Source organism: Atheta coriaria, unplaced genomic scaffold (genome assembly GCF_025399875.1).
Source record: "Atheta coriaria isolate IRGN ID8LTWV9N9 unplaced genomic scaffold, Caltech_Dcor_3.1 hic_scaffold_6_pilon, whole genome shotgun sequence".
In the NCBI taxonomy this organism is placed as follows: Eukaryota; Metazoa; Arthropoda; class Insecta; order Coleoptera; family Staphylinidae; genus Dalotia; species Dalotia coriaria.
The window spans coordinates 12,069,692-12,083,670 of NW_027045448.1; the positions used below are offsets into that span (position 1 = coordinate 12,069,692).

Sequence of the window (13,979 nt, forward strand, 5' to 3'; positions counted from 1 at the left end):
ATGCTCGCACATTAACATTTAGTTGATATTATTAGTAGCTTCACATGTAGGTAATATTTATTTAGTTCATTAGTCTCCAAGTCAGCTGGTTGGCTGACTAATCACAATTATAGATTCTTGATGAATTGGCCACAAATTGCACTCTTTAATTTGACACTAAAATAGAAACCAATTAACAACAAAATCTAGATCCTTTACTAACTTACTTTGTTATCATTTGCATATGTGTTATTGTCATGTTGAAACTAGTGATTAATGACTTATATGTTTTTATTTTTAGTAGTTTTGTGTTTAAATGCATTGCTCAACAATCAAAATGCTATTTGTATAAATTTACAAATGAAATTTTTGAAATTGAAAGAAAGGAACCTTTGTTTTTTCTTGTTTGTAAATGCGTTAATTTATATATTTCGGCGGTTTTCGGTATCTCCCTGAACGTTATACTTGTTTTACAACCGGGGCTTGAGCAGCCGCTGCTGCGACAACCGGAGCTTGTTTAGGCACAGAATTAACATGTGGCGACGAATCTACAACTTGTTCCTGTTGAGGAATATGATTCTGTTGCGGTATATGCTCATTGGACGCCGATGGTTTCTCGTTACTTTGGTGATACTGCTGTGGTGGTGGTTGAGGTGCATCTTTTCTTTCTTGCTGTTGATGTTGCTGTGAATTACCTGGGTTTACCGGGGGGTTTGACGGTTTTTGTTGGTGGCCAACCGGTGCAGAGTTCTGCTGTTGTTGCGGCGGATGACTTGGATAATTCTGACCGGAATTTTGTTTTTGATGCTGGGCAACAGGACTATCATGTTGATAGACCTCATTTGTGTTCAAATCATTCATTTTGAAATCGTGCATCTGCTATTTTACCAAACAAAATATTATTAGCGATTTATTTAATTATAATTTAAATTAACTTACTTGATTTATTTGTTGTGGATGTACCTGCGACTGCGGGATTTGTCCAGGATGAAATTGTCCTTGTTGTGGATGTCCCTGTGATGGAACTCCTTGTGGGTGGCCCTGTGGTGCTCCATGTCCTTGTTGTGGGTAACCTTGTGGATGGTGTGCTTGTTGCGGTGGGTAACCCTGTTGGTATCCTTGTTGTGGATGTCCTTGCTGTGGATGATAGCCTTGCTGGGGATGCCCTTGCTGAGGATGATAGCCTGGTTGCGGATGCCCTTGCGGTGGGTAGCCTTGCTGAGGATGTCCTTGTGGTGGGTAGCCTTGTTGTGGATGATATCCTGGTGGTGGCCGTCCGTGTTGCATATACTGTTGATTCTGATAGTATTGCTGTTGCTGCATCTCATGATGCCTCCTTACATATTCTTCAAGTTCTTGATCGGTATAAGGTTTCTGTTCATCCAATCCCTTCCAGCCAGGATCTTTATCAAAGTTGTTCTTTTTCGTTTGTTGCAAAAATTCAGTGAAATCAATGAAACCATCGCGGTTTGCATCGATTTCTTTGAATACTGCTTCGCGCATCCTTTCCATTTCTTCAATACGTTCCCTCATGTCATCCTCAGGTGCGCCTGACGCGTACATTTTATCTAACTCCTTAACAAACAAGGCTTTCACCTCATCCTGATCCCATAATCCATTACTATCCAAATCATGTAACATGAAGAAAGTTTTTGGGTTGAAATCTTGCGTCATGTGATCCTGTTCTTCCCACACCTCCTCCAACTGTTGTTTATGTCCTGGTGTGTGCAGTTTTTGATGTTTTTTATGTTTCTCATCCATGTCCTTATACTGCTGCTCCAGTTTATGTCTTTCATCAGTGTTATCAGTGTGATTTAACTTTTCAAACTTGTCAAACTCCTTCTGCAGTTCATATTCCTTAAATTCTTCTCTTCTTCTCCTGTCAGCCTCTGCCAGATCTTCAGTAGTCTTCACAATGAGTCTTTTTAAGTCCTCCACTTCAAATGTATGTGGATTCTCATGTTGAATGTGATGATGCATTGGATCATCTTGATCAAGCTCATTATTCAACAGAGCATTTCTTTTAGCAGCCAAGTCTCTTAATCTTTGCAACTCAATTCTTTTGATCTCATCCAATTTACTTCTGATATTGTGACTTACAAGTTCTAACTCAGAAGCTATCTTTCCATTTCTAATGTCCACATCATTGGCTTTCTCAAGTTTCTCCCTGAATGCTGGGTCTGATTCCAGAGCCTTGACTACTTCCTTGATGTATCTATGATACTCTACATAATCTTCTAGTCCTTCAGTGTTGTCTGCACCATCTTCAGGCTTCTTTTGTGTCACTGGTGGTGCTACACACACTTGTAGCACACATAAAAATGCCACTGTGGCATATAATTTCAATTTTAACATTTTCTTCTCTTGTCTTCAATGTTTTGTGTTCTTGACAAATGAGATTATTGGCAAAAGCCTTGCAGATCTGAAAGACAATTAATTGGTATGAGTACAAGGTCTTTTAGTAGATGTAATTTGCCTTAAACTGGATTAACTAGTTTACTATCTGATGCAGTTAACATTCAGATATGTAAAACATGTTTTTTGGTAATGGTAATGTTAATGTGGATGTTGATGTAAGGTTTACCTGTAATATGTAAATGTTGAAACCGATGCGTTATTTAACTTGCATTGCACAGCGCAAACTGATAAAACGCGCCAACAAAAATTGCTGGACCTACTACGACCGTTTGTTTACTGACGTGTAGTTATCGAATTGTGCAAGAACAGAACTGATGTTTGCGAAGTGTCAACCAAATCAACAACCACGACTTTAAATTGTTGACAGTTGAGCAATAAACGCCGAAAAGGCATCAATGAATGTCCAAATGTAATTGCAAAACTTTTAAACTTTAATAAATATGATAATTTTAATGGTATTCTGATAAAAAACGCACGAATAATTCATAAAGTAATTTGTAAACCTAAGCGACATCTGTCAGTCAAATAAACAATTAGGGTTATCTCGAGAGGTGGCCAGGGGACGGTTGAAGATCATTTGAGTTTTCATTGTTTCTTCCGTCTATTAGCAAGTTTAGTTTTCGTTGTTATAAAGTAAAAGTTGTGAATTTAGTGTTTATTCAACAAATAGTATCTTCGTGTGAAGCACTACTTCTGTCTACTTAAATGTAAGTGTGAAAATATTTACTACTTGCCTTAAATCAAAGAGAATATGAAATTATAACCCAACTGATACCAGTTCACATATTTTGCAATAGGTCCTAACTTTCGCAATCTGATATTTATGCTTTCTTTTCGATTTCATTTCATTTGTTTTGACTCTGTCCTTCCGAATAAATCCCCCGCAATAGTGAAATCCGTGAAATTAATGCATTATACGAATTGCGCAAACAAAGATTGACTTTGTCACACATTCTCACCAATATGAAGGTGTGAAAGGCAGCATTGTATAATTTTCAATTGCACAAACTCGTGTGCTGTTATCATCAACAATAACACGCACGCGATTCTGACAATGAATTGAGGACCGGGCAAGGTTATGGTGGAGCAAGAATTTCACGGTATTTCGTTAATAGTGTTTTATTCATTACCCTTCGCGTACTTGCATCAAACTTTTTCCGCATTCATTAAAAATTGGGATGGGGAAGTCAATATAAAAACAAAAGGCCGTAAAAAGTTAGTACTTGTTGTCGATTAGTCACAACAAACGCAATAACAATGCATAACATACATTTATTTATTTTATGCATGTGGTTTAGCTTGTGTGCAGCCAATGAACTCATAAACTGCAAGTTTTTTTAACACATCGATTTTGCTTTCTATATATTTTTAAAATTCAGTTTCAGAAGTATCATGTGAAAACAAAAATGGCCAGAGCAAAGTAGTTGGTGGGGGCGACGCTTCTCCTGGGGAATTCCCTTGGTTGGTATCACTGACAAGAAGAGGTTACCATTTCTGCGGTGGCTCCCTCATTTCACGACGCCATGTCTTGACAGCCGGCCATTGCGTCTGCAAGTAAGTTAACCAACTTTATATAAAGTAACAAACTAAAATATTGTGAATAGTGGTGTAGATGGTTTCATAAACCCGGCTAGCATCAAAGTAACAACAGGTCAACACGATTTAGCATCTACCGGCAATGCTCTAGAAATGTTGGTAACACTGATCACAACGCATCCCGAATACAAATGTAATAAGGCACGGAATGATATCGCCATTTTGGAATTAGATTCTGATGTAACATGGTCAGATCTTGTACAACCTGCGTGTTTTTCATCTAAATTTGCTGATGGTGATTGGGCTGTTGTTGCTGGTTGGGGTAGAACAAGTGAGAATAACACAGATAGTGATAAGAAAACGAGTATATTACAAAAAGCAAAAGTAGCTATTTTAAACAATGACGTATGTCGGAGTTGGTATCATTCACAAGGCAAAAAGACGAAAATTGATCATACTCAACTATGCGCTGGGAGAAAGGAAGGTGGAGTTGATGCTTGCTGGGTATAATACATTCAATAACTTATTTATTGCATTACTAATTGTTATGTATTATATTAGGCTGATAGTGGCGGTCCTCTGATGTGGGAAGATGACAACTCCAATCTCAGCATCATCGGCGTGGTATCTACTGGAATAGGATGTGCCCGACCCTTCCTTCCAGGTATTTATACACGTGTTTCTGAATTTTTATCTTGGATTCAATCTGAAGTTGATAAAACTAACCTGGTTGCGTAATGCCGTCCACCGCCGCCATATTGTGTTTTGTTTTATATTGGATAACAAAGAAAACAATGGAAGATATTTGTTTTTAATGTTTATTAAGCGCAAAACACGCGCAAACGACTGTTTAACTTAGCATAAATTCTATTAAATTATAATACACAGTAATACATAATAATAGTATACATTAGATTGTGTATAAACATATTCGGTAACCTTAATTCAACGCTAAATGTTCGTCAACCGTTTTACGTTCATCAGCTAACGCTACAATGTTGTACTTACAAGTCGGTATTCTTTTCGAAGATGTGGGAAGATGTATAAGGGTGTATCACTTAGTAGCGGTAACCGCCGTTTCCATTGCCGTTGGGTTTGCCAGATGGATATCCACCACCGTTGCCATTTGGTTTCGCTTCTGTGATTTTTAAAATATTACTTGTAGCTTTGATTAAAAAATTGATAGTAAATTTTCTTACCTCCTTCGTATTTGATGACTGGATGGTAACCGTCCTTGTCAACGGTGTATTCGACAATTTGTTTCCTACCATCGGGAAGCAGGACATTGTAGGAACCGACGGTGTTATCACCATCACGTTCTTCTTTCTGTCCGTATTCGTTTCCACTTTCTGGATCATTCACTTCCCATTCGAAAGAGTATTTTGCGGGTTCGGTGGCGTCTTCTGGAGGGCCGTATACTGGTGGTGGTTTGTTTCCGTTGCCATTGCCGCCATTTGGTGGGCCGTACGTGTCACTTGGAGGTCCATAACTACCACTTGGTGGACCACCGTTACCAGGGGGAAGGTATCCCTGATCTACAACAAGTTTATTGTCAAAGGAGTCTAGTTGCACAAATAGCGATAGTTCTGAAATAAGGGTTGCAGTGTTGTAGTGTTTTGTAGGTTAGTTGGAATGTTTGGTTCTTTGCGCTACTCACTAGGGGGCAGATAACTCGGCGGTGGCTCGGCAAACGCACACCCGATCACGAAAATTAAACAAAAGAGCTGGAAAATGCACACAAGATTATTTTAGTATTCGGATAGTGTGGGGGTGGTTATGAAAAATCACCTTAAACATTATTTATTCCAGAGAATTGACTATGTTTTATCGCGACAAATTGTTAGATAAGCGAAGACGCTTCAGGTGGTTGTTAGCGTACGTTGTTGTAATTCGCACTGATAAATCTTCGATGGCCGATGTGCGCTTTATATAGAAAGCAAATCGTGATTCACTGCCATGTATCTAGTGCAGGCCTGCGTATGTGTGCGCAATGCATCCATTTTTCAATAGAACGCCGCATAATTTTTAGACTTTTATAGCCATCGCGCAGCGGCGCGCAGCTTCGAAGATGCACCGGGCGAAGTGTTCCAGTTTCGCCTCTTTCGCCGCATCGCCTCCACGATTGCATCGTGCCCGCGGTGTGCGCTATGTAATCCGCTTATTTATGTGCGCATCGCCTGAAAACGTAACGCAACATGCGCATCAAGTAATCGGTAGCAATGGTAGCAGCATTCTCGTATACTTCGGCGCTGATACGAAATTGAATTTGTAAAAAAAAATTGTTTCTGTCATTGGTGTGCGCAATATATGGCGCGCTACGTGTCGGCATTGCATGACGGACTGCATCGATCGTGAATCGATACGTTTCATCATTATTGCACTGTTACGCCGTTCGTTTGTCTTTGATTAATCGGCGATTACGCGCCGGCCGCGCTCGCAATTAGCGACAGAAAAAATCTATTTAAGGCGCGAAAAAATCCCGCTCAAGGCCGCACGAAAAAATGCGACGCATCTTCGCTTCCATTCAGCAGCCTCCAGATACCGATAACGACGCGCGCGCGCGAAGAGAAAGTAATTTTGATTTATCAATGCGCTGCATTGCATCGCCGCTGAATCAGTGGATAATTGATGAATCTTGCTGATGAGTACTGGACGCGCTGAAGAGCGGACGATAAATAATTAATTAATCGACTCATACACGTATTCGGAGCGCAGCGCGGCCGTAGCTAATTACTTCCATAAAGAAAAACGCTTGCGTTGCGAAATCGAAGCTGAAGATGCATCAGAATTTTGAGAAAAAAAAAGATTCGAGTGGCGTAACTAGTGTTGCGTTGGAGTATGCTACTTTGATTTTCCTTGATTATCACGCCTTTTTAAAATTGGAATTTTACGAAGTCCTTTTCTGAAGTAATTACACTTTCATAAAACATATTTATTTGTTTTTTCTACCAACACTATACGGGGTGTTTGTTATGTTTTTTTAACCGCAAGGTATTATTTCATTCAATAAGGTTTTTAAATTATTTTTTAGTATTTGCCTCCTTTTTTATAAATCTGAGGACTTACAATAAATAATACACCAGGATTACAAGTTTTCCGAAGCAATCACACTTTCACAAACCATATTTGTTTATTTATGTATGTTCAACAAGATTGGAGCATATCGTACGAGTGTACACGTCAAAATGTATTAAACATACAATAAATTGCTGTTGAATTACAATACAATTGAATAGCAAGCGCCAAAAATGGAGCGCAACAAATCGACTTACAACTTCGGATAGCCGTAACTCTTCACGCTGAAGATGGTACATTAAATTAATGCTTACTTCACACATAAATAAATAAATATAAAGCTTTGTTACGTTCCCTCGATAAATATTGATGAGCATCTATGCACGATACCTACGGGTAAATCATACAAAGAAATCTACAAATAAGTTTACAATTTATTTGTTGTTAGTTTCGGTCGTTACATGTTGTGTACAGTGGGTAGCGCTTCTTTTCCGATCGCGATTTGTTTTCGTCAAAATATACAGCAGAAGTAAAGTAAAGGGAGAGGGATGCGTGAGAATAAATACACGTTGTCAGAGATAACACAAAAGCACACTTAAAAATTAATTAAAGCTATAGTGTCTTTTTCATTTCAAAATCATCGAAAAATATAAATAAAGAACTATGGACTAACGGTTCCTCGCCTCACATACAAGTTACATTTACACATAATAAAAATAAGTTGTTAATCTATATATACGCACTATTTATATATTTTATGTATTTTATCAATAACTTAAAAGGTTCATATTTCGATTTTCGGGACTCGTTAAAAGAATGTTAATCTCTACGTTGCATACGCGCAGCCTATTGTATTAAGCACTTGTCCTTGTTTTGGAAATCCATGTGTGATAAATCTTGTTCAATCAAGTCGTCTTCTTCAATCCTGTAACAAAAAAAAAAGGAGGATAAGAAGATGTACATCAGAGAAACTTGTTCATGCATGCTTACGCCTTTTCCTGAGTATCCAAATGATGTACGAGTTCGTCGCGTTTATTCACAATCACAACGAGCTCATCCAACAACTCCTTTTCTCGCGCTCGCTGTTCGTCAGTTTTTTGCCAATCGTTAATCGAGAGAATTGTGTGCAATTCAGCGTTCAGGGATTTATATCGCTGTTCTAAGTCACTTTCTTTTTCCCTGTTAACAAATTTTTAATGTAAAGAGATGATAGATTTATGGAGAAGAATAATTGTAACTTACAAAATGTTAAGTTGCATTTGCCGCCTCAATAGCGCGTTCTTTTTATTAACAAGCGTAAACCACTGCGCCATGAGCGCCTCCTCTTCTTCGGAATTACTCATATTCGATTCCATCACTGCGCGCAGTTTCTTCTCTAACTTGGCGGCTTGCTTATCGATTGCGGACTGTTCGCGTTCTAGGTCGTCTAATTCTTTATCCACATCGATATCAATACCCATCTAAGAATTTTTTAAAATTATTATCGGTATAGTGTTATGAAAAGAGTAATTTTTATTCTTACATCGATTAAGCGAAAACCATTTGGTAACATTTCAGGCGTAATATCTTTGCGCAGCGGACTAGATTTGGTCGGTGATAAGGGTGGTGCAGGCGATTTGACGATGCCATTCGATTCCGCGTCGACATCTTCTGATTTCTCCCTCAATTCCCTTAGCTTACTCTCAAAATCAGGACAAGACTTTTCGCTTGTCGGTGATGTAGCTTTGCGTGTTTGCGCTATTAGTTTACGAGCACGTTCACGTAATTCTGCTTGCCTTTCTTCCTCGGACTAAAATTCACACGAGCATCAACATCATTCGTTTAAATCGTATAAGACATTCAACAGGTCAAAAAAAATTACAAGAAAACAGTGAAGTAACACTAGAAATGATACAGAAACAAAGGTGAATGGAAATTAAAAAAATAAAATTACCCGATTTGGCGTTGTGGAATTATCTCGTTTGACTTGTCCCAGCAATTGCTTGGCGCGCTCTCGCTGCTCCGAGTAGCGATTAATTATGTGCTGGTGATCGTGGGCAAAGATTAAGCAATCAAATAATACGCAATAAAACAACAAAACAAGAAAAAAATAAACCAACTAAAGAGCGAATTAACGCGTTAATGCGTCTAGGCTATGTGAAACTATGTGCAGTATGTGGTGCGAAAAGTAGTTCAAGATCTCACTTACAGCATTCAGTTTTAGCTCGGCGGGTGGCGTATCCACGACAGTATTCGCGCTGGGCGGGCCTCCATTGACTTCTTTTTCCTTTTTACTATCCGTCACCGGCTTTTCACCTTCGTTCGGTTCGTCCTCGTCCGATCCAAACGGATCCGTCAATTCGCGACGCGTCATCAATGGTGGTTTCTCACTAGTTGTTTCTTTCGTACTTTCCGTGGATATTTGTTTTGGGACCTCAACGTCTTTCTTTTGTGTGACTGCCACTATGACAGCCTTTTCAGACGAAACTTTTACGGGTTTCGACTCAATTTGCACCTTTAATGGGGCATTCTTTCTTGCTAAGTCAAGATGTAAACTTGATTTTTGTTCAGATAATGTTTTTGTGTCCTTTTCTTCGGTTTCCTTCGCCACAGGTTCTTCTTTTTCTTCAGATAGTGACTTTTCTTTTGATTTGTCTTTCTTAAAGTTTCGTTTCGAATTTCGCAGATTTATTATTTCTTGTCCGAAGAGTTGTTTAGTTACATCTGTGTCTTTATCGGTCGTAAACCTTCCGATAACATAATTGCTTTCCTCGAAAGTTTTGCCGATTTGTTGTAGTTCCAGTTCGTGTCCTGTGAAATACGCTCTTAGTTGGTATAGATAAGTCATCACGGCGAGTTTATCGGGCACGGCGAGCATATCCATGTCAGAGGGTTCAATCACGCGCGGAATTCCTAACGATTCAGCGGCATCAAACGCAGACTTGCAATTTCCGCGTACGTTATGCGATGATAACGAATCGAAATCGCTGCAAAAATAATAATAAAATCAATAAAATTATCAGTTATAGAAATATGTATGCACTAACATTAAATCGGGTCTGAAGTGATGCAGCAAGGCGCAAAAAGCCATGCCGTTGCGCCAACTCGTTGTCAGGTTCGTAATCTTCACGCCTTGATAGTCTTTCGTCATTTCTTTGCACCACTCGAGTAAATCTTGACCTACAATACAAAATCAAATTATTGTAGGGTATAAAATTCATAAAAATCTAAGCATCTACCTGGAGTAGTCAATTTCTGTTGCGTTTTCGGTTCAAGTGTATAGTCTTTTAACTTGAGGGATAGATCGGTTTTCACATTATTGCTAGCAGTCTTGATGGTGTTGGCTGATGGTAGTTTTGGCTGGGCAACAGGCTTCGGCGTCTTCGCCTCCTCGTGATCGCACTCATCCGCGAGTGCAGGATCATCGAGTCGGTCGATTTCTTTCTCGAAGAGTTCAGAGTACGGATCACTTTCGGGCACAATAAAATCACCACATTTGGGAAGCGGTAAATTAAGTTTTATTCCTTGCGCTTCATCTCCTCGCCCGGAGGGAGATAACATCGCATCCGCTGTTGGCGTTTTATCATGACGTGATAATGAATTTAAACTTGCAACTAAAATTAAAGTTTAAATTAAAATTGTCAGATGATTTTTAATATAAAAACTGTACCACTGAGTGGGGTGCTTGCGAAATCTGAACCAGATAAACTGTTTGTCATCAGCTGCATTTGTGCTGTGACTTCGTTGAGACTGGCCTTCATAGAATCACCTTGTGATAGATCCTCATCCTCAAAGTCTTCCATTGTAGCTATATCACTATTGTTGTTTACCGACATTAGGGAAGCCATTGATTGCATATCTTCATCACTGTAAATTACAAATAGAAATTATTTTCGTACATTATTATCACCCCGCATCCGTTCTTAAACGGAAATTACTCACGTTGCCTTCCCCTCACGGAGGAACATGCACGATAATGTGCATTCTAACTTGGCGCTTGTGATTTTTTTCGTCGTTGGCTTAAGATTCAAGTGTAGAGGATGTTGCGATGAGTCTATGCTCGCATATTTACCCATATTCAATTGGGTAACAGCGAGTCTTCTTCGTTTTCCAGTCGATGCAACCTAAAAAATTATTCATTTATTTAAATAATTCTTGAATAAATATTTCTATGTTTGATATCAGTAATCTCAGACTTAAACTTGACGAGTAGGAAAATTATTTAATAGAAATATCATAGTTATTCATAATTTTATGTGCAGTATCCAAAAATCATCATTGAATTTAATAAAATATCATTTTAAATGATAATAAGTACTTACATCCTCAATAACAAAGTGCCAGTCCTTCTCCTCGAAGTCATTGCCGCGGCCTTTGAAGAGATTGATGGCAACCTGGTGATTTTCGGGCACCGGCCACACAACTAGCGCCTTGTATGTGTTCTGCAGTGTTCTTTCCCATTGCATTGGAGGTGTAACAACCCGGCGCGACCTTCGCGTCCATACAATTGAAAGTTTGTGTGGTTCCCTACACAGGTTACAAATCAATGAAACAATTGCCATACAATCTTAATTACTACATTAGGAATAGGTGTCTGGCCAAGGACAGTCAATTGATTACAGAAAAGCATACAATACACACCATTTTGAAGTAAATTCAATGGCTAGCTGGTGGTAGGACACAGTGAATTGAAACTTGGCCGCCCTTTTGTTGACCCGTTGCAGGCGCTTCCAGACAGAGCCCATGCTAACAACTAAAACAGCAATAACTGTTGATGTGAAGGATGTGGCATTGATTAGGCGGCGGCGACGTCGGTTGCGATTAGATAAGAAAGCGCATCACATAACAAAACATATTCGAAAGCGCGTCGCATCAGTGTTCAGTTTGTTTCGCGCGTGCGAAAACGTGTGGGTGAACTTACATGATACATGTTATCAACATCAATAAAGTTCATGTACGCGAATTCGCTACCAGGGCAGTTTGTTGTTATTGCCAAAGCGTTAACGGTTGGCGGCCGCAACTACGAATGCGCATTAATTCGGCTCGGACGAAACCTTTGGCACTTTGGCATTAACAACAATTAACCTTGCGACTCTTTTACGACTCGACGCTGCGTGAGTCAGCGTAGCCTTGCGGCAGCGGCCGCGAGCGAGATCGATACGCACCTGATCTTTCCGCTTTCCTAGGCGTACATCCCTACTTAGAGACGCTGGCTTATCGCAGTTCGGGCGACATGAAGAATATTTATAAATAATTACATATTCGCTCACTAACCATAAAAAACATTTGATAAGCTAGGTGACAACTGACAGCTGGCCAAAATGGTAGCTGACTGGGCTGGCTGTTGATGTGTGGGAGTTGCCAGGCGACTCAATCGACCAATCAGGGAACAGGGATTTTGTTCTTGTGGTGGTCAAAAGGTTGCCTACTTTCCAACGTATCGAACAAAATAATACTCGAGAAATGTATTTATTCAATAATTCTTAACATGCGAAATTATTAATAGGTATATTATTATCCACTCGTCTTTGATTTCTTCTTCTGAGCTTTTTTCACCTTAGTTTTCAGAGCTTCAATATCCACATCAGTATTTTTAGATACTTTAGCTTTCTTTTGAGGTAATTCTTCAACTGGTGCAACAAATGCCTCTGCTCTTTTCGCGTCCCTGCGTTTAGCAGCCTCCTGTTGTTTGTCATCGCGTTCTTTGCGTTTCTGACTTTGTTTTTGCTCCTTTGAAAGGAAGTACTCTCCACTGGCCAGTTGTTGATCAATCTATAAATAACACAAACATACATGTTTTATATTTAGAACATTCAATATTTCAAACTTTAACAAACCTTGCTTTCAGTTTGTGCTGGTGGGAATGGTGTGTAAACCTTCTTCTCCTTTTTATTCTTAGGTTGTTTCCTTTTACTAATATTTTTGTTAACAAATTTAGGCAGAAATCTCTCCCAATTTTCATTCTTTAGTTTGGGATCTTTGGCTAATTCTCTTTTAATCATCAAAGCCTTTATATTATAAATAGGATGCACATTTTTCATAGTCTCCTCCACAATTTTCCTGACCTGTTGTAGACCTTTGTATGGGCCCAGTGCTGAGACAGTTTGGCCTTGTACCAGCACATAGCAATTTGTTAACAATTCTATAGATTTTAATGTGCAACCATTGGGGCCAATTAAACGTTGTCTTCTTTTAACAAATTTCTCTTTGTTTCTTGTGATTGTACCAATTTTGATAATATCACAACTTGTGTCATCCTCTAAAACGCGTTTGGCTTGCTCAAATGGCACACTTCGAGACAGCAATTTGATGATATCTCTTGCTTTAATGATAATATAAGGATCCCATGTTTTGCGGGTCGTTCTAACGGTCATGCTACCTTCGACCACATCCAATTCCGCAACGATATGATGTTCTTGAAGAGTTTTCTGTACGAGTGGCCATACTTGACGAAGGTATTGTTCGCGGTATTGCGGAAATAAAGTCGCAAAACTACTTTCTTCAAGTAGTCCGTGTGGGTTGTGTTCGGGTTTAAACTCGGGAACTTTTAACTTCCACGCGTTTTCTACTGCTTCGGTAGGATCGACATCTTCACTTTTATTTTCCATTGCACAAAATTGTAAGGACAGTTCAGAGAACTCCAACAAATTTGTTTATTTTTTTGGTTAAACACGTGAACTTCATAACTCAAAAGTTGTCGCACGTCATATTTTGCTTGATGCTTTGATTGTGCGGTGTTAAACTTATCTTCAATGTGCGTATATTAAGTTTTATCACATTAATAGTGGAATGTTATTATGTATTGGAAGATTTAATTATTATATCTTGTTAAATATTAAGATGTTGGGGCTTAAATTCTGTATATTTTGAAAATATTTATAATTTAGCATGATTGTCCATTATATTGTAGGTGTGAAAGGAGCTTTATCGATGGCAGCGCTCACTTGTGTTTGACGGTCAAATTAAGAACTAGGATCCGCTTTAAAAAACACACACAAACATAAATTGCATTCTTGCATAGTTTAGCATCGACAGCAGCGAATCGCAACGAA

The 13,979-nt window shown here is 39.0% G+C and overlaps 5 protein-coding genes across 8 annotated transcripts; 1 reads left to right on the forward strand and 4 right to left on the reverse strand.

Moving 5' to 3' along the window:
* Positions 1-252: 252 nt before the first annotated feature.
* NUCB1 (Nucleobindin 1) lies at positions 253-2,719 on the reverse strand. The gene is made up of 3 exons (XM_065305320.1): positions 2,564-2,719; positions 919-2,401; positions 253-858 (listed from the first exon to the last, which is right to left on the reverse strand). The coding sequence occupies exons 2-3, from the start codon at positions 2,332-2,334 to the stop codon at positions 439-441; spliced, it is 1,836 nt and encodes a 611-aa protein (XP_065161392.1). The 5' UTR covers positions 2,335-2,401; positions 2,564-2,719; the 3' UTR covers positions 253-438.
* An 87-nt stretch (positions 2,720-2,806) lies between these two features.
* Positions 2,807-13,977, forward strand: LOC135794154 (testisin-like). Of its 3 annotated transcripts, none has more exons than XM_065305325.1 (5): positions 2,807-3,104; positions 3,777-3,951; positions 4,002-4,437; positions 4,495-4,597; positions 13,838-13,977. In XM_065305325.1, exons 3-5 carry the CDS (start codon positions 4,087-4,089, stop codon positions 13,879-13,881), a joined length of 498 nt encoding a protein of 165 aa, XP_065161397.1. In that variant the 5' UTR covers positions 2,807-3,104; positions 3,777-3,951; positions 4,002-4,086; the 3' UTR covers positions 13,882-13,977. The 3 variants fall into 3 exon arrangements, with proteins under 3 accessions (XP_065161397.1, XP_065161398.1, XP_065161396.1); XM_065305326.1 differs by lacking the exon at positions 13,838-13,977 and adding an exon at positions 6,965-8,046; XM_065305324.1 differs by lacking the exon at positions 13,838-13,977 and having other exon boundaries at positions 4,495-4,877.
* LOC135794155 (pro-resilin-like) lies at positions 4,873-5,894 on the reverse strand. Its single transcript, XM_065305327.1, has 4 exons — positions 5,722-5,894; positions 5,591-5,657; positions 5,133-5,468; positions 4,873-5,071 (listed from the first exon to the last, which is right to left on the reverse strand). Exons 1-4 carry the CDS (start codon positions 5,728-5,730, stop codon positions 4,992-4,994), a joined length of 492 nt encoding a protein of 163 aa, XP_065161399.1. The 5' UTR covers positions 5,731-5,894; the 3' UTR covers positions 4,873-4,991.
* Positions 7,551-12,236, reverse strand: Ehbp1 (Eps15 homology domain containing protein-binding protein 1). 2 transcript variants are annotated; one of them, XM_065305317.1, is made up of 13 exons: positions 12,093-12,235; positions 11,569-11,680; positions 11,250-11,454; positions 10,870-11,051; positions 10,598-10,794; positions 10,167-10,541; positions 9,975-10,107; positions 9,137-9,914; positions 8,882-8,971; positions 8,471-8,737; positions 8,191-8,408; positions 7,939-8,127; positions 7,551-7,873 (listed from the first exon to the last, which is right to left on the reverse strand). In XM_065305317.1, exons 2-13 carry the CDS (start codon positions 11,670-11,672, stop codon positions 7,795-7,797), a joined length of 2,817 nt encoding a protein of 938 aa, XP_065161389.1. In that variant the 5' UTR covers positions 11,673-11,680; positions 12,093-12,235; the 3' UTR covers positions 7,551-7,794. The 2 variants fall into 2 exon arrangements, with proteins under 2 accessions (XP_065161389.1, XP_065161390.1); XM_065305318.1 differs by lacking the exon at positions 8,882-8,971 and having other exon boundaries at positions 12,093-12,236.
* dbe (KRR1 small subunit processome component homolog dbe) lies at positions 12,381-13,639 on the reverse strand. Its single transcript, XM_065305322.1, has 2 exons — positions 12,765-13,639; positions 12,381-12,699 (listed from the first exon to the last, which is right to left on the reverse strand). The coding sequence occupies exons 1-2, from the start codon at positions 13,533-13,535 to the stop codon at positions 12,442-12,444; spliced, it is 1,029 nt and encodes a 342-aa protein (XP_065161394.1). The 5' UTR covers positions 13,536-13,639; the 3' UTR covers positions 12,381-12,441.
* Positions 13,978-13,979: the final 2 nt, after the last annotated feature.